The sequence below is a fragment of the Lates calcarifer genome, linkage group LG20, assembly GCF_001640805.2.
Source record: "Lates calcarifer isolate ASB-BC8 linkage group LG20, TLL_Latcal_v3, whole genome shotgun sequence".
Classification (NCBI taxonomy): Eukaryota; Metazoa; Chordata; class Actinopteri; family Centropomidae; genus Lates; species Lates calcarifer.
The window spans coordinates 10,769,905-10,788,741 of record NC_066852.1 but is presented as its reverse complement, the minus strand read 5'-3'; the positions used below and the strand labels follow the sequence as shown (position 1 = coordinate 10,788,741).

The window sequence follows — 18,837 nt, the reverse complement described above, 5'->3', positions numbered from 1 at the left end:
CATTTTCTGCAGCCTTCTGCAATTTGTCACATACTGGCACTTTATGTAATTACAGATCCAACACCGTTTACTAAGATTCTCAACTGTTCAACCCTATGGAAACCCTTGTCTTAAGTGGAATCAATATTTTGCCAAGCTGTCTGTCAGTGTGTGTGTATATCTGTGTTTGTACATTCCAGATTTGACCTGGAGCAGAACCAGGCTCAGGCTGAGGTACAAAGAGAAAAGAGCCAGAGGGAGAAGTTGGCTCGAGAGAAAGACATAATGACTGCTGAGGTGTTTAACCTCCGCCAGCAGCTGCAGGTAAGTTACTTTACAGAACATACTCCAGACACTCTGATATCCTCTCTCAGGGGCCCACGTGTCTGGTTTCTCTGCTCTCTGTGTGTGACATAACTGGGCTGGTCCAGATGTGCGCTTTTATGGCGTCTCCTCCACCTGCAGGACAAGGATAGTGAATTGTGCACCGCAAATATGAAGGTGCAGCAGCTGGAGGCAGAGCTGCAGGATCTGTCCTCCCAGGAGACCAAGGATGAAGCATCGCTGGCCAAGGTCAAGAAGCAGCTTCGTGACCTCGAGGCCAAGGTGAAAGACCAGGAGGAGGAGCTGGACGAACAGGCTGGAACCATCCAGATGCTGGAGCAGGTACAGAGTGGTGCAGATGTAGTATTTCATACCAGGCTGGAGAATTTAAATTTCACTTTCTAAAAACTCCTTGTATAATGCTACACTGGATTTTAACCTTTAAACTTTAATACTTTAAGTCTGAAAAAGTCACAAAAACCTTCCTTCTACCCCAGTATTCTTCAAACGTACGTCTTTTTGTTTTAAGAAATCACTTTATAAGAATCTGTCTCTCATTTTGAACAGATGGTAAATACCAAAGTCTGGAAGAAACTCCAAATTTGTTTTTTGTTTTTTTTTTAAAATGTATTTATATGTGTGTGTGTGTCCTCATCATGTACTCAGGCAAAGCTGCGGCTTGAGATGGAGATGGAGAGACAGCGGCAGACCCACTCTAAAGAGATTGAGAGTAAGGATGAGGAGGTAGAGGAGATCAGGCGATCCTGCAGCAAGAAGGTAGGTTTATTCCCACTCTTTCATTTGTACAACATATTCTTATACATAGCTTCTCTATCCTGAAATAACAACTAATCAGGCCTGGTCAGCACTGGAAGCACTGAGAAACACACACACACACACACACACACACACACACACACACACACACACACACACACACACACACACACACAGGTTTACAAATGAGTGTTGAAGCTCACCAGGCTTAGAGATTCTTGCAGAGTCTGTCTTATTAAATTCTTGAATTGGTTATTTCAAGTTTATGTTAGTTTTCAGACTGTGTCCCTTGTGGTATGCAAATATGCTGCATTCAACAGAAGAAAGTATAAATTATGGTGTATACACTGTGGAGGCTGCCTATCACTTATTATCATGGATGTGAGGCAATCACAAAATTTGCTAAAGTTCCAACACAGCAGATGCATCTTAATAACAAAACAAATACAAATAGTATTTTCAACTGTATCTATGTTAAATATAACAAAACTGATTTTGAAAGAATTGAAGATTTTATTTTCAAAGCTATGTTGGGATCTAGAGGCTAGTGGATCCGCTCTGGGGGTATCCATTTGTCTTTGATGTGTGAGAGCAGCCATGTCTAACAGGATGGTTGATGGTGTGTTATGTCTGACTTTGTTTATCACTGATCATCTGTTTGTGCATCCTGACACGCTGTGCATGTGTCCTGCAGCTGAAACAGATGGAGGTACAGCTGGAGGAAGAGTATGAAGACAAGCAGAAAGTGTTGCGTGAGAGGAGGGAGCTGGAGTCCAAACTGCTGAGCACCCAGGACCAGGTACTTCCCCTCACTCTGCCTCTGGTCTCCTGTCAGTACAGTTAAGTGTGTGTGGGCCACTTCTTTTGATTGGAAAGAAACTGCTTTTGAGTCTCGAGAGGTGCTGTAGGTTTTGAAGGAGCATAGAAAAACAGAGTACGTGTAGCAATTGCGGCTAGAGAGGAGTGTTTTTGTCGTTCAGGTGAGCCAGAGGGATGTGGAGACAGAGAAGAGGCTGAGGAAAGACCTGAAGAGAACCAAAGTCCTTCTGGCTGACGCACAGATAATGCTGGACCACCTGAAGAGCAACGCCCCCAGCAAGAGAGAGATCGCCCAGCTGAAAAATCAAGTATGCCACTCTGTTGAACACTTTTCCTTGCCTCAGCAGATGATGGTTTGGCTTTGTGATATGCGTACTGAACAATAACAACAAGAACAACAACAAAAATCCACTTTTTGAACTTTGATATCAGAGTATAAAAAACATGCACAGGTTGATAAATCCTCTGTCCTCTGCATAATCAGGCTTGATCCTTGATCTTGGCCTACTTATGTTTGACCCTCACCTCCTACCCAGTGCCTTTTCTTTCCTCCTGTTTCTCACAGCTGGAGGAGTCAGAGTTCACCTCTGCAGCAGCAGTGAAGGCTCGAAAGAGCATGGAGATTGAAATAGAGGACTTGCATATCCAAATGGAGGACGTGGTCAAAACTAAGATGTCGGTGAGTGTTGACATCTGTTCAGCTATGTGTTCCAATTATTCACTTGAGTGGGCTCGGATGCCAGTGAGCTCTAATACAGTATGTTTTTCTGTGTTGTTTACCTGTTACATAATCAACAGGGTGTGTAACATCACACATTTATAAATGATGAAATATACCTACCCCCTCTCTTATCAAAATGTTGATAAAGAAGAAATTATTTGTGTAAATGTTTCTATATCCTTTTTTTGATGAGAAAATTAAACCAACAGCAACAATATTTAATTAATGGAGGGTTTGTGCCTATCAAAATTTCATTCTTCAAAATACGGCAGGGCTCTAACATTAATATGCGTACATCATCAAGCCATGGTGGGATATTAAAATAATAAATGCCCTTTGGCATATGTCTGATTTCAACATTTTGCTCTAATGGATAAATAGGCTTTGTTGAATTTTTTTTTTTTCCTCCATCTGCTCATTAATGGTTGTCTCATGAGAGTACCGCCTGCATTTCAGACTTGTAGACTGAGGATGTTTGCGTCTCTGGGGATGACACACAGAGAGCTGTGTGCCTGTGCTTTGCTTGTTAATTGCTGCATTTATGGCAAGGGAAGGTCTTGTAAATGTCTCAGATTAGAGGATGCATATTGAGGGCCTGAGTCTTTTCCCCCCCTGAACACAGAGGATGAACTCTAAATAGGACATCACCAGTATGCTGCACTGGCTGCACTTTTCTCTGCCTAAATGAGCCAATTGATTATCTTCAATTGGTCTCATCCTCCAGCCAGAACCCTGTCCAGATTGTGTTTCATTGCCATTAGATGAGATTCCAGGACTGCCACGGCCTGGCCAGCTAATGACCATTTATCATATTCACTAGCTCATGAATAAATCCTGTCATTCTAAACTAAAGAGTGCATTTCCGTGCCTCTCTTTGTCCCTCAGTTGGAGGAGCAGGTCAGCCGTCTACAGAGAGAGAAGAATGACTTGCAGTCTCGTATGGAGGAGGATCAGGAGGACATGAATGAGCTGATGAAAAAACACAAAGCCGCAGTCGCCCAGGTAACTTCAGCGAGTTGTTCAAGAGCCTTGAAAATGAATCTCTCACTTACACTAAGACTTTCCCCTGTGAAGGAAAAGGATGACCATAAAAATATTATAATTCCTTTAATAGTTTGCTTCAAACTAAATAAGAATAAACAAATACATAGTGGGATACCACCTCTAACATCGACATTAACATTCTGGCTTTGAGGTTTGGAGGACATACTCCCCTCTGAACACAGTGTGTGCGCTGCAGTCAGGGAGATGCAATCTGTTCTACAGCAGATCACATGACAAATTATTTGGCACAGACGTATTATGTTCATTAGCCATTTACATAGAAGGTGATTTTTTTTTCCAGATAATTGAAGCATGCATGCACAATCACACTCTGGGTAATGACTTTGTGTGTCTGTGTGTGTATGTGCGTGTGTGTACTAGTCTGCCAGGGACTTGAGCCAGATCACTGACCTGCAGGCCCAGCTGGAAGAGGCCACAAAGGAGAAGCAAGAGATCCAAGAAAAGGTACAAGGAAGTATTCAAAAGCACTGTAGCTGCCTGTCAGGAACCTGTCGGCTGCCTCAGCACTGCTCTCTGATTAGACCTCGGCTTTTCACAGAGTTTCTCTGATTATTGTGACCAAAAAATGCTTGGTTTCTGTGGCGGCTTTCTTCTCAAAATTGCAAAGCAATTTGCATTTAAATAGTAGGAATCAGCAAAGATTTAGAGTCAAGGAGGGAAATTGTCCTTTTGCTTCTCTCTACTCATATTTAAAAGAAGGAGGTCATGTACATAAACTCAACAGCCCACTTTCATGGCTTAAGCAATTAGATAACATTAAAGCACACATTCCTTTCCTTTCATTCATTACCTTTCAGCTTGATGCAGCAGTTTCTGTCTCAGTGATTGATCTAATCTTTGTTTTTGTTTGTCATTCTAATGCCAAAATATCAGAACATTCAGATAAATGAAAATGTAGCAATTGGAAATAAGTATGTGTCTGATGGTGAGGTTTGTTTGACCATACAATGACTTGGCTATAGACGTGATAAAACATATTAAGTGGACATAATGGCAAAACCTTGTTACTGTACACCACTGATTTTATGCATGATTCATCTGATTATTCCAATCAACTGAGAAACCCTGAAGGTGCCATTTTACTCTCATACATGAAGAATCCTCATAACCAGTTCTCACAATGGAGTCATATTTGAAATGTCAAACCTCTGCTCTATGTGACTTTTGTATTTGCTAGCTGTCTCACACCTAGTACACCACCATTTAGAGAGAGGCCATCGATTTGTGTGCCTTTTCTGTGTCAGTCCAAGTATAGTGACACACCTACAGGAGTATTTAACAGAAATGTATACACAATTTAATTACATTTTGATGCACAATTAATATACATTTAATTTAACTATCAAAGATGACAGTATCATAATCCATGTTTTAATACTGACTCCTTGGCATGACCTACAGTTGCATGTGAATCTGAATTACAAAAATACTACTGACCAAAGGCATGTTAATTTTCACTGTGAAAGTCAAAACCTACCTATTATGTATAACTAGCTGGGTTAAATTATATCTAAGTTCCTATTGTCCCGTTTTACTTTGACTGTTGGTTAGATGTTACTACATCACATAAGTTCAGAATACTTGAATGAATGGAACATGTATCCATTATTCTCAGGTGAATGTTGGGTACAAAGAACTAACATCAGTATGTGAGACACTCTTTAAAGGCTTACCAAGCCATGCATGGGCAATCAATCAGTCACAATTAAATTGAGAAAAATAGCACACTGCAGCAGAAGTTTCTAAATCATGAAATACACTGTCAAGAAGAATATTCAATCAAGGACATTTTTCATAAATATATGTAATTGAGATTATTTAATCCCCAAGATCTGCTCTAATCAATGTTTTTTCTGATTTGTTTTAAGTGCTGTTCCAAACTGTAGGCCCGTATCTTTAGAATATTTTTAGCCTTGGTAGCGTAGTTCCAGGGCTGACTAATTATTGGAATGGATCACCATGAAATTTGTAGTTGTGGTTCACATTCATGTTTCCCTAAGGACTAACTGTGACAACTTTGCAGCACAACTATGCTGAAATTTCTGACTTGTCAGATTCTTTAGTTTATGAACAGGTAAACTTGTAAAACTGATGACCTTGTCATCATTGTCAGGTGTCATTTGTGTTCAGTGTAAATTTGCAAATGTTGCCAACGTGAAACTTCCATAGTGCACAGGGTAAAAATTCTACATACTAAACCTTCTCATGTTAACATTGTCACTGTGAGCATGTTAGCACACTAACATTAGCTTCTGATTTAGGCTGTCTCTGGGCTGATTGGTTTAGTCACTGGATTCTGTGCTTGAGTTGTCAGCTAAATGGTCGAGGCCCAGCATAAATGTGGATCCATGTCATAAAAAGGTCAATACACCTGATTTAATAGTGCTTTTATAGTAATAGTGTTTTTTTTCTGTTGGAGTACTATTTGTTCACAGGATAACATCTAACATGTCATGCGTGTCACATATTAATGAATGCCCATTTTCTTTGTTGATGCATTTGTCTGCTAAATGAATTTGAGGCTGAATTTAGCCCGAGTGCGGCAATCTGGAGTGTGTGTTTGCATGCACATAATACACGCTTAGGCTTAGAGTGACAGGACTTTCAGAGGATGTTTTCCTCTAAGTGCTGATATGCAGTAGACTAAACAAATAAAACCATCTGCCTTGAACAGAATGTATTTCAAATCAAATTTCACATGAGCTCTTGCCACTTCCTAGCAGCAGACCCAGGTTCTGTTATATTAAGCTATACAGATGCCAAAACTGTGGTCCACCCATAGCCCACACATCAGAATATTTTTGGCTGCACTAGAGAGACACAGCAAGCTGTAAGGCATTGTTAGAACCCGCCAGAGAAGGTAGTGATAGCCATCTAAAGCGTCTGACCTTGAAGTGGTTATCTCCACACCAGTAGGGAGGGAAAGCTGGCTTCTTTAGTAATATCAAAGGAAAACTCCAAATCCTCCTTGTCTTAGATGCAAACTCCCTCATTAGGTGTCATGCTGCCTTGTGGGCTGCTGTTGTTGTGATGTATCTTTCTTCCTTTTATCAGTCATGAGAAAACGATTTAGATGGAACAAACGTGCTTTGCATGAAGCTCAGCCCTTCCCCAAAGCCTGTGAAATTACTGCGACTCGGTGTTACTGAGCCTGAACCACAAGCTCTTCTTTTGACCATTTGTGGTAGACTGGGGAGCTTATCTAGAGCTCATTATTCAGACTGCATGCACAATATTTACATGCACCAAGATAGATTAAATTTACACAAAAAGGGTAAAAAAGGGAACATTAATTTAGTTTTAATACGTACACATAACATCAGCACCAAGTATTTCACAGTGCTCACTTAAGAGGAGTTGGAAAAGTAGAGGTCAAGATGGAGGTGCTGCTCCTTGGGGAGTGGTGGTGTTTGTTTATGTGTATGTGTGTCCTCCCTTCCCCAGCTTCATTCGCTGCAGAGCCAGCTCGAGTTCCAAGAACAGTCCATGGTGGAAAAGTCTCTCGTGAGCCGTCAGGAGGCCAAGATCCGCGAGTTGGAGACCAAGCTGGAGTATGAGAGGACACAGATCAAACGCTTGGAGGTGAGATAATCCTGCGGGTCTTGCGAAATATAAAAGACGTGCTTTGTGGACCCATAAATGCAAATATGATATTTGATTTTCTATTGATCAAGGGACTAATGTAAAGTGAGGGCACAGTATGGTGACCCTTGCAGGTGTTGGTAAAGAAAAGCATCCAGAAAAGAATGAATATATTTGATTCATAATTGAGGACTGTAACTTGCATTAAAGGCTCAATCAGTCACTAGACAACATGAGGTTTATGTCTACTCATTTATGTAGTATTATTATAACTTAACAGTGTTAAGTTGCTTATTTGCTGCTGAAAAACTGACAAGAAGCTGAGTTTTTTGCAGGCTTTATTGCTTCAGGTTTGGCTGGGAACATTTAAAATGAAAGTCAATAATTGTATTGAATAATTGCATTTCAGCATGCAGCTTGAAACTCACTGGTAATACCACTTTTATGTTGGAAGAAATAAATGAGCTGTGGGTAGAAACTGACAGCTTAACTTCAGTGCTATTATCAGTGTTAAAAGCAAATTGACTATGGTGGGATAGAAACAAACAGTGAGGGTTAATGCAGAACAAAAGAGGAAAATATAGCTTAAGAGTTGTTCAATTGTCCACATGTGACCTTTGGAAGAACAAGTTCACCCAGTTCACCTTGACTCCCCCTTCAGAGCCTGGTGGGTCGTCTTAAGGAGAATCTCGAAAAGATGACTGAGGAGAGAAACCAACGCATTGCCGCAGAAAACAGGGAGAAGGAGCAGAATAAGCGAATGCAGAGGCAGATGAGGGACATAAAAGAAGAAATGGCCGAGCTGTCCAAGAAGGAGGGCGAAGCGAGCCGAAAGAAGCACGAGCTGGTAAGGCCTTAGGGTGCCAGGGAGACTTGGAAGTTAGATTCACTGGAGTTTACAGGAGAGGAGGTAACCCCACTTCTTTTTCTGTGCTTGTGATCCATTTACCAGGAAATGGACATTGAGAGCTTAGAGGCAGCAAATCAGAGCTTACAAGTGGACCTTAAGCTTGCCTTCAAGAGGATAGGTGACCTGCAGGCTGCTATAGAGGATGAGATGGAGAGTGATGACAACGATGACTTAATCAACAGGTACAGGACAGTTTTCATTTTCTACAAAGGAAGATGCAATTACCTCAGCTTCAGTAGATCTGTAATGTATGGTTGGTGCATCAGGGGACACTGTAATGTAGCGAGTGAACTGTCTCTTGCAGAAAAAGTTACCAAATGAGAACTGCTTGTCTTTTTTTTTTTTCATAGCCTGTCAATCACAACTTGTATCTTTTCATTGTCTATCTCCCACATCTTCCTACATCAATTTCTCTCTAACCTCTTTGTACTCTGTGAGTCATACTACACTCTATCTGTTCCCCAAATACTTCTCACATGGTTTAATTCAGCTCCCTGCTTCTGATCTTTTGTCTCTGTGCTGGTTTTCCCTGTTTGGTTACTCCTTCCCTTTTTTGCAGCGGGGTTGAGGGTTATACTAGCTCTGAGCCCACTGAGGTAAACACCGACTGCAATAATACAGACCTCTAAGAGGAAGACATTACACACACAACCAGCTCTGTTTGAGAAGGAGGCCGGCAACAGCATGAGTTGATTTACCAAGCCACTGCTTTGCAAAAGATAGTTATTTTATGTGTTTGTGTGGAAGTGTAAAACTATTTATTTGCTGTCGTCTCATTTTGTCCTCTTTTTGCACTGTTGTTTGTGTATCTCACCTTCACTCTCTCTTTTTCCTTGTTCTCTTTTTGGTGTGTTCCACACTTCTGGCAGTTTGCAAGACATGGTGACAAAATATCAGAAAAGAAAGAACAAAACGTGAGAATGTAAAATGCATCCTTTGTTTTTGTCATTATGGTCGTAGATTAGTTTTTTTTTTTCTCACCCATTTCAACCGCAAGAGAGAATAATGCAGTATTCCTTATCCTTTCAGTTTGTGTTTTTCACAATAAGACAGTGAGGAGATGTAATTTTAAAGAAAATGGAAATCAGTTTCTGTGGTATACATCTCTGATAAAAGCTGTGCTAAAGGATGGCCCCGGTGTTTCATTCTGTTTCATTTTATTTTGTGCCAAGTGTCAGTACACAGTCGCCCTTTCAAATTTCAAGGCTTGTTTTTCTTCTTTTGGAACAACAAGACGTTATTTGAAAAATCAGATGGCACACAGGATACTTTGCATAGTGTTAGAGGAAATGTAAACTCCAATGGTAAATAGAATATGACTCTAAATGACACCAGCATCCTCACTGCTTTTGGAAAATACTATTCAAATGAAAAACAGCAAAGTGTTTGAGACCTGTGGTAATACTGCATTATTTGTCTCCATGAATTTTTTTGTATCTAACACCATCCTCTGCCACATTTGCAGCATCATCATACACCGTTATGCACTCGTTTGGATCAAGGGTTAAAGCTGTTTTGCACTAAACTCCAGTGTTTATTTTACAACCTGAAAGTGAACTAGAACAAAATAAATGTTGCACATTTGGACCAATTCATTGATACTGTATGCTTTTGCTTAAATGGAACTAATTAGATAGAAATTGCATCTAAGATAACGCAGTCCTTGAAACACATAGATGTTCTACAGGACTATTCAGACTTCAGAGTGTACCTATATAAGCAGTTTATCTTCAAAGAAAAATGTGATTAAATTCATTTGGTAGACGATTTTGTCTCAGAATTGTATCTTTCAAGAAAAACAACTTATCTCAGAAGTTTTACTCTTATTCCTATAGGACATTCTCAAGAAAAAGTGAAAAGTAATGGACGTGTTCGCGTGTTCAGAATAAATGATTTCTAACAATATACAGTTGAAAGAGTGTTGCAAATGTGCAAATATGTAAGCTTTTCTTCAGTGAAACTTATTCTTGTATACATATTTAAAGTATGGCATGAAGAGATGTGCCCTTGACACAAACTTAGCATGGTGGAAGTAATGTACATGTGCTCTGGATGGCCTAAAGCACAATTGTGTGAGTGATGTTTGTGACTGTGAAATGGCTGCAGCACACTGTGACTGCACGTCCACGGCTGCACAGTCAGCAAGTGGTGCAAGACAGTGATAGAACAGCGCACGACTGAAATATTTTCACCCGAAGCTCTGCATGTCGATTTCCATGCATGCAAATGCTCCTCTAATCCAATCTCATTTCACAGTTTTGTGAAACATTTCACTTTAAATACAAATGTTGTCTTGGTTGTAAAATGCATAGTCATCAATTGTGAATGTTAAATATGTTCTTTTGACTGACTAAATCCTATTTTCTTTCAGTTTTTATACAGTGAAAGGAATTTCTGTGGCATGTTAAATAATTTAAACCTTCATCAGAGCGTATCAGAGAAATGTTGTCTTTGGTTTGTAGCAGATACCCATCCATAATTTCCCACTTTAACCTCTGATTGCCTCTTCAAAGAGACATGGTATCATGGCTTTATCACTTTGCGTTCTGTTATCCATTTGTCATCAGAAAGCCCACGTGTATCAGTGCGCTGCTTTTCTTTTTGTGCAAATCAAGGAAAAGAACAATGATCTGCCGTGTTTACTTAATTGCATTTTTCTCTCCTTTAACATCATTGCATTAGCAGCATGGATGAGCAATAATAGAGGAGGTGATTTTTTTTTTTAATTATGAAGTGGATTTTCCAGATGATTTGCATTACTATTCAATATTTTGGTACTCAATGCTTCAGAACAGAGGTTACGATAGCAGGATTATTATTATTATTATTTCAGAAGGAGAAGATGTAAACTCTGACAAATTAGTGTTTTTCAAGCTTCCCCTCACAACTGCATCAAAGTATTGCAAACTATGTAAATGCTTCTATCAGTATGAACTGACCATAAGGGCATTTTTTCATCTTTGGTACAAGGTGCTAATTATCCTCAACTATGAAGTATGAAACACATCACAGTGTGTCCAGTGCACACTGTCTTATTAGCATAAACTGAGACCCTATGCACTTATTTTTTTGTCAGCATGTAATTAGCCCACACTGAATGAATACCATAAAAATATGTTTTTGTTACCACAAGTGATAAACTGATAGAACCAAGCCATACAAGATTTGATGCTGAGTGTAAGTATTTCTGACAAAGATTTACAACCAGCGCGGGCCAATTGTCAGAAGCGATTAATGTTCACTTCTAAATTCTTGGGGCTTGTTTGTATCCACGAGCCTCAGGACTGGTTAGCTAGTAGTGTGGGCCAAGGACAAATCGTTTGTGACACCATTTGCACAGCTCTCAATTGCGAGCCACCTTTTTATTTTGCGGGTGTGTGTCTGTGTTAGAGAGACAGGGGTAGAGGGAGATGATTTTTGCTGTGGGCTGGCTTCAGCGTTCTGTTGTGTAATATATCATGTTAAAAGTCAGAGCATCACAGAGCTGACAAATGGGCAGCATATGTAATCAACTTACTAGTATTAATGAACCTATTATCTTTTTTTGTTGTTGTTGTTGTAGTGAGCTTTTATCAGTTATGTTTAGCGTGCCAGAGAGAGGAGAGGGAGTGGAAAATGATGCACTGACATATAATAGCTGAACTTGGACTAACAGTTTTAGCTTGCTGCCTCTGAAATGAACAGGTTTTTGTGTAGAAAATGATATAATCAGGCCACTTGGTCTCTTTGCGATTATCATTACCTTCCCCTAGGAAAGCCCCGGCCGTAAGGTTCATGATGAGAAAGTTAAATATGTAAATGCTCTTAGAAACCTTGAAAGCCTGAATATTACTCAGTCCAAGAATTTAAGACTTTCCTCTATATGAGCTCACTCCCTCACACAATACTCACACAGCAGCACCACCTTTATTGTAAAAAAGAAAAATAGCTTTTAGGCAAACCAGGAAAAAAAAAAAAGAAAAAAGAAAGCAGGGAGGAGAGGGGACTCTGTTTTTTGAGGAAACATGAGTGAATGTGTGGCACGAAGCTTGGTGACAAAAGAAATGGTACACTGCTCACTGGGAGACCTACATAGATGGATATGTGGATTGTGGACAAACGATAGAGCTCAGCAGTCTGGCTGTCATCTCACACCTCCTTGTGTTTGCTTGTTACAAGCATTTTTGCAACACGTTCCAAGGTTTAGATAGATAAGCTTGTCCAAGAAGCAAGATCTGTTACCTGCATCACTGTTTCTCATTTTTAATGATAGCCAACTCTCTGTAGACACTAGATGAAATATATCTACAATTCAGCAATACACAAGGCAAAAATTTTAGATTGATGAAGCATAGCTGTATGAAAGTTACTGAAAGTAAGGCGATGAATAATAGTAAAGATGAAACTCAAAGTCTGCTATACATCAAGAGGAACTGGAATTTTCTGCTTATTTTCAACAACCCTGTCATCAGTAATATTAGCAGTATGTATTACAGTATGTTGTCTCTTAAACTAAAAACTATATCAAAGAGAATGTAATTTTCTCTGACAGAGCTTACCATGGCAACGCACGTCAAGTGTAGTTTCTATCTTCAGAACATATGTGCCCCTGTGCAGTTTTAAAACTGTCTATGTGAAAAGTAAAAACATTCTTTTCACACATCATGTAGCCAAGGAGGAGGAGTGAAGGTGAAAGAAGAAGGTGTATGTAGCGCTGTTGTTGGAAGCTCAAACAACGTGCTCTCAAACAAGTGGAGGATTTTTCGCATGATGCACTCCCCAATCGCATCTCGACCATGATGGCGGTCCTCTCCGTCACCATTCCCTGTCACATTAACCTTCTAGGACAATGGGGTGCATAATTCAGAAAATGCACCACATATCTGCAACAAATGAATGAGGGGGTGACCTTATGCGGGCGGGGATCTGCTGTGCTTTTTCATCACGAGCCGCGGGTCTCTGTATATTGATTGTTATGTCAAGCATAGGGCCACGGGGCTGTCTCGTGGCTCTACTCCAATAACAATCACCAGGAGCAGGTGACATGCCACACAGATGCTAGCAGCCCAGAACCAGCCAAACAAGTTAATTATGCCTCCAAGAAGTTCATCCACAGTCTGCCTCCGTAATGCATTTGCTTCACTCATCCACATCTGTTGAAAACCATTTTGGATATGTAGATGTTACTGTATCACATAATCATGCTCACCTGTAGCCTGCTTGGTTTGTTGTGTGTAATACTGACCCCTGTTATTATAAGAGAATGCATACAGTTACCAACAAAAAAGCTTCAACTGTGAAATTACTAACAAAAAGCTTCAGAGATGTGAAAACTAATTATTATTTTGCCTGTACAGTGACTGTGATGTTACTCCACATCAAATATTCTCATAACAAGTCATTTAGTGTAATTTATTGTCTGAAAATCTGTCTTGCACAAGGCAGATTAAGGCTGTGTATTTTAAAAGTATCAAGAAGCTAAGAGAGGATTTAGTACAATTCTTAGAATAAATTGATTTGTATTAAAAACGAGGGGTGTTATCTCACTTGATTGAAAGAGTTTTGCTCTTGAAGATGCAAAAATGACTTGTTAAGGCGAATATTTTTACTGTGTTATGTTGGAAGTCTGAAACGCTTCTCACAAACTGATTTTCTGCACAGTGGGGATGAGACAGAAACGGATTCAGAGGTGGAGGACCGTGTGGATGGAGTTAAGTCTTGGCTCTCGAAGAACAAAGGCTCCACCAAGGCCCTGTCAGATGAGGGAAGCCTGAAGAGTGCCAGGTTAGTGGTCACGTCTTTTTGCATCATGACAGATTACCATGTATATCCCTGTGGTAACGCAGTGATGAAACTACCCACATTCCCACCCTTAAAAAGGTCCCAGCATTACTTGGGGCAGTTTGCAACAGAAGGATGGGTGTTTCATGTGATTAGGTGTCATCCCTCTCTCCCAGTAATCTGTCTAATGACAGGAGGCGGAATGGGGAAACGGCTGCTGTCAAATTTATTGAAGTGGCCCCTGGCCAGTTGGCACGCCTGCTAAATGACGCCTCTGCCACAGTTAGATAGATCTTCCCACTGGATGATTGCCTCACTTTCTACAGTGTATACTGTACATAACCGCAATAGCCAGAGGTATTGTATATGTTCCCCGACTCCCTGGCTCCAAGGACAAAATGAATGAGTTTCAGCTGAAGATGTTGCACACAATTATAGATTAATTATTTTTTAAGTATACAGTTTAGAGTTTCAGATTTTTTTTTTCTTTTTGTGTCCTGTTGGTTTTCTCTGTGTCAATTTTATTACATAACCCCTCAGATATGCAGCAGCAAATGCAGACGGCAAGGACATGAAAGAAGGTAAGGAGAAGATGACTGACATCAGTAAAGATGGGAAAGAAGTAGAGCAGAGCAGATCAGTGTCTGTCATGAGTTCCCTAAGCTACAGGAAGCGCTCCAACCTGAAAGACTCCATAGGGGGGACAGGTGATGAGAGCTCCTTGTTTAGCACTCTCAAAGAACAGCCTGACGTGCCAGACCATGCCTCAATTCGTAAAGCCAAGTCTAAGTCTGGAGAGCTCCAGGAGGACTGGAAGAAGAGCCAGGCACAGGAAGACTTAGACGACAAAGGCTCTGTTATCTCCATGGCTTATTCTGAGGCCACCAGCAGAGCCAGGAAGGGCCTGGAGTCCCGCTGGACCTCCCGCAGCAGCCCTGAGTTCGATAAGGAGTCCATGGTGTCATCTGTCGCTCCCAGCAGGATGTCCACCAGGAGGGGGATGTTGGACATGGATGATGACAATAAGTCAACTATCAGCAGTGTGAGTCGTTCAAGCCCCCGATCGCTGCATCGCAGCAGTTCTTGGAAGGATGACAGACGCAGCAGCTCACGCTTGTCAGTTGCTCGCAGCTGTGGCCTCAGCGAATTTGGCCTGCATGTAGATGATGATGACGAAGATGATGATGGCAAGAGTGCCGCTTTTAGTGAAGGGGGAACCTCAGCCTACAGCCCTCGCTCCTCCCTGAGCCGCAGCTTTTCAACCCCAGCTCAGCCACACTCGTCAGACAGCAACCTGGGCGATACATCTGACATTAAAACAGTCACCCACCGCAACTACTTAGATCCTGACTTGGAGGCTGCAATCAATGAGGTGCTCAGCTTCAAACCCATCAAATTCAAGCGCAGCAAACTCGATGAGTCTAGTGGTGAGGACGAGGATGCGAAGAAGGCTCCGGGAAGTGAGGACAGTAGGAAGAAGGGAGATGACGAGGGGCTCGGCTGCAGCACGTCCAGCCTGCGGCGCTCCGCATCAGGCTCCGCTCTGGACTACAGCAACCGACCGTCCAGCACCCTCAGCACCAGCAGCTCCCGCAGTCGCAAAGATAAAAAGAGTAAAGCCTCTCCATCAGATGACTCCTCATCAGATGATCGTCACAGCAGAAAGAGCTCAAGGAAGAAGAAGGGCAAGAAGTCCAAGAAGAGATCTAAGAAGCAAAGCGAGTCTGAAGATTCCTCCTCCTCTTCAGAGTCATCAGAATCCTCCTCCTCCTCCTCCTCTTCCGACTCAACCATCTCCTACCGCAGCTCCAGCAGTATTAAAAGAGCCCCAAAACCCCCATCTGATGATGATGAGAAGGAGCGTGCAGGTCGTGGGTCATCTAGCAAGAAGGAATCCAAGAAGAAACAGAAGAAGATGGATAGCTTGGTGATGAAGTACCTCTACAGGCCTGACAGTGACTGATACCAACAGCAGAAGGTGATGCTTGGTGTGGTAATAACCCAGGACCCACTTCACGGCTGAACTGATCCGGGATCTTTCACTTAGTGTACTAACTTGGTTTGCTGTGTGTGAATGTTACTATTTTTTCTGACACTGTGTATAATCCTTGTGATACACTAATGTTGACTTGTACTCAATAAGCAATGGATACATTTTTCAAAAGCCACTATTTTTTTTTCCTTTGCTCTTGCCAACATTTGTCTCCATTTAAAAAGAGCACCAATTTATTATACTATACTGTAGTTTGCCTCTAGTCTGCGTTACTGACACACTCCAGTCACTTCTGTTTTATTTCTAACTCCTATCATAAACAACTGCTGATACAGCTTTTGCATAGGAGGTATACAGTGATCCATTATTGTAATTACCTGTCATCAGAAATGCTAGTGTTGTAAGGCAGTCTTACTTTTCGGTTTCATCTTTGTGAAGATGGATTACATTCCTGTAAATGTGAGTGTTTCTCCTAATGCTGTGTTTGATACTGTTATAAGTACATAGTGTTAAGAGAGAGGTGTCTGGCTGTAGCTGTTCTTTTACAACAAACAGATGTTGGCAATGAGACAAAAACGAAATTGCACCAATTTTTGCCTCAACATGTTAACTGCGAAGAGTTTAAAGAGGTGGGACATGACACTTTGCATCATAATTACAGAGCTAAAATTAGCTCTCAGCTTCAAAAGCTATCTATTTTCAGAGTAATTTTACTGACAGTTTGAGCATCTCTGGTTCCTGTGTGGTTTTAAAAAATGCAAGACAGCAGCATGGTGGTTGTCCTTGAATATGAATTTGCCTTTCCAGCTGAAATAAGATTTTGTGGGTTTAACGTGGCACTGGCTCAGTGGAGCTCATGTCAACAAAATATTTGCTTTCATGATAGTAATAAGCACCAGTTTAGCCTGTGTTCACCAGGCACACCACTGTAGAGCTCCCATGCTAGCAGTTTGCCAAGAGTACTGCTCTTTATCACACAGTTACAAGTTTTGATGCTTCACACTGGGATATGTCATGCTACTCAGAGAACCAGGGTTACACAAGTAACCTGCAGTTATCAAATGTTTGCTTACATGCTACCATGTATGCTGGTTTTCTGTAACATTCACATAAATGTGTCTGAACAAGGAGTCGACTTATCTCTACATTTTCAAATTTAAAAACTGATCTCACACTGCCACTTGTCTTGACTAACCTACACATTGTGTGACACCAAATCAGAGATATCACAGCCTTCCAAAAGGATGACATGCTGCAGTTTGTATGACAAGACTAGAGCACACAGTACTGTACCTATTTCATATACTTATAAATACTTCATAATATGCAGGTTTCAGGTTGTGGATAGTTGTTGCAGTATATGTATGCGCTATAAGACATGTTTTAGTTGTCAATTTTGCTTGTCATCTTCAGGGTATGTATCAAAGAGCAGTGCAGTCTGGATATATCAGATCTCTGCAACATAAGCCAAGGATGTAAAACCACAGTTTTAAATAACCTTGAGTGTGGTAGATAGAAACAAGATACAGTACAGTATTGTTTTCAGCCATGTGAGTTATTGAGCTCATCAGTGCTGAATTAATCCCTTACACTATCTGAGCCCTGACATTTACCTTACTAACTGCACATACCATTTACTAATATGTGGGTTAAGCCCGGTAACACTGTTTTCATGGACCAAGAATATTTGTGATGCATTTTACTCATATATTAGATAAAAATATACATTTGTAAGAAATTATAATAACACTGCACGCGTACAGTATGTTATGCATGCTTCAGGAGATTATTTGTTGCCTGGGGAAGACTGTAATTTTGCTGCCTGAATTGCTTGTGGTTTCCCATGCCTTTTTCCATCTCTGCACCTTTCGGTTTTGTCTCTATTCTAAGTAGCCAAGGAATGATATAATGGTGTGTCTGTATGTGTGTCGACCCCTATAGCCCTCCTGTGTACCGGAGACACCTGACTGTTGCCAGATCTGATGAAGAGGATGAGGCCGACAGAGACTCCAGCAGGCAGTTACTGAAGCAGAGTGACAGCGAAGGCTTATTGGGGGAGAGCACATCGTAACCCAAAGTCAGGCAACGTCATACTTTCAGTGACACACAAACACACAGGAGGGACACGATTTACCACCACTTCCCAGCCACCAATGACAGAAACGAGTCACACAATGAACACTACTTTTGAGTAGTTTAGCCTGGCCATTTTATCTTATTTTACTTATTATAGCGCACACATTCACATCATGAAGTGATTTTTGCTTCCATTGCTAAAGAGTTCTTTTCCTTTTTTATTTAACAGAACATATTGAAAAAGTCAGTCAATACAGACCAGTAACATTGAGGATTCTCTGAGAAACTTCCTGCCGCTGCTTTATTTATAAGAGCCGCTTTTCTTGGCAAATTTAAGCACTCCTCTGCACTCTCCTTTGACTACTCAGATAGCTCTGCCAAGAGGATTTAGATAAGCCTGCTCTGGCTGGACTTTTCCAAGAAGGTCTGACCAACTATTAAGACTGTTCTTATCTCTTCCCCATTAATGTGGACGAGCGCGGTGGGAGGAATTAACCCATTTTCAATTAATTATCTTGCTGTAAGTTTACATGTGGCTCTTGTTCCAAGTTGAGATATTCATCATTTGACCAGTGATGCTAGGCCATGATTGCTGACATGAAAGTAAAATAATTTTTGAAATCTTTGAAATGCTGAGAAATGGATAAAGCTAAATCTGATCTGAGTGTGTGTAAATATATGTATTATTCATAGATATCTAATATATGTGGAATCAAAGCCTTTATGTGGACATGACATTCAAATGAAATAAGATTTTCTAATGTGATGTAATAGTGAGAGAAGTATTTTATTAAGATAAGATGTATTCCTGTTTTATTCCTATCTCTAAGT

At 40.8% G+C, this 18,837-nt stretch overlaps 1 protein-coding gene across 7 annotated transcripts in view; it reads left to right on the top strand.

Annotated features, from left to right (window-relative positions):
* LOC108893618 (unconventional myosin-XVIIIa) overlaps positions 1 to 18,093 on the top strand; it is a 59,615-nt gene extending 41,522 nt beyond the window's left edge. For 5 of the 7 annotated variants that reach the window (XM_051078375.1, XM_051078379.1, XM_051078377.1 and 2 more), the window contains 15 exons: positions 180 to 303; positions 445 to 645; positions 970 to 1,080; positions 1,775 to 1,879; positions 2,061 to 2,207; positions 2,465 to 2,578; positions 3,506 to 3,622; positions 4,046 to 4,129; positions 7,130 to 7,267; positions 7,929 to 8,114; positions 8,220 to 8,359; positions 9,047 to 9,091; positions 13,818 to 13,940; positions 14,478 to 15,915; positions 17,872 to 18,093. In XM_051078375.1, the coding sequence (XP_050934332.1) occupies positions 180 to 303; positions 445 to 645; positions 970 to 1,080; positions 1,775 to 1,879; positions 2,061 to 2,207; positions 2,465 to 2,578; positions 3,506 to 3,622; positions 4,046 to 4,129; positions 7,130 to 7,267; positions 7,929 to 8,114; positions 8,220 to 8,359; positions 9,047 to 9,091; positions 13,818 to 13,940; positions 14,478 to 15,900 (3,058 nt within the window). In that variant the 3' untranslated portion in view covers positions 15,901 to 15,915; positions 17,872 to 18,093. The remainder of the gene's footprint in view (positions 1 to 179; positions 304 to 444; positions 646 to 969; positions 1,081 to 1,774; positions 1,880 to 2,060; positions 2,208 to 2,464; positions 2,579 to 3,505; positions 3,623 to 4,045; positions 4,130 to 7,129; positions 7,268 to 7,928; positions 8,115 to 8,219; positions 8,360 to 9,046; positions 9,092 to 13,817; positions 13,941 to 14,477; positions 15,916 to 17,871) is intronic. The other 2 variants (XM_051078381.1, XM_051078380.1) reach the window with 2 other exon arrangements.
* Positions 18,094 to 18,837: the final 744 nt, after the last annotated feature.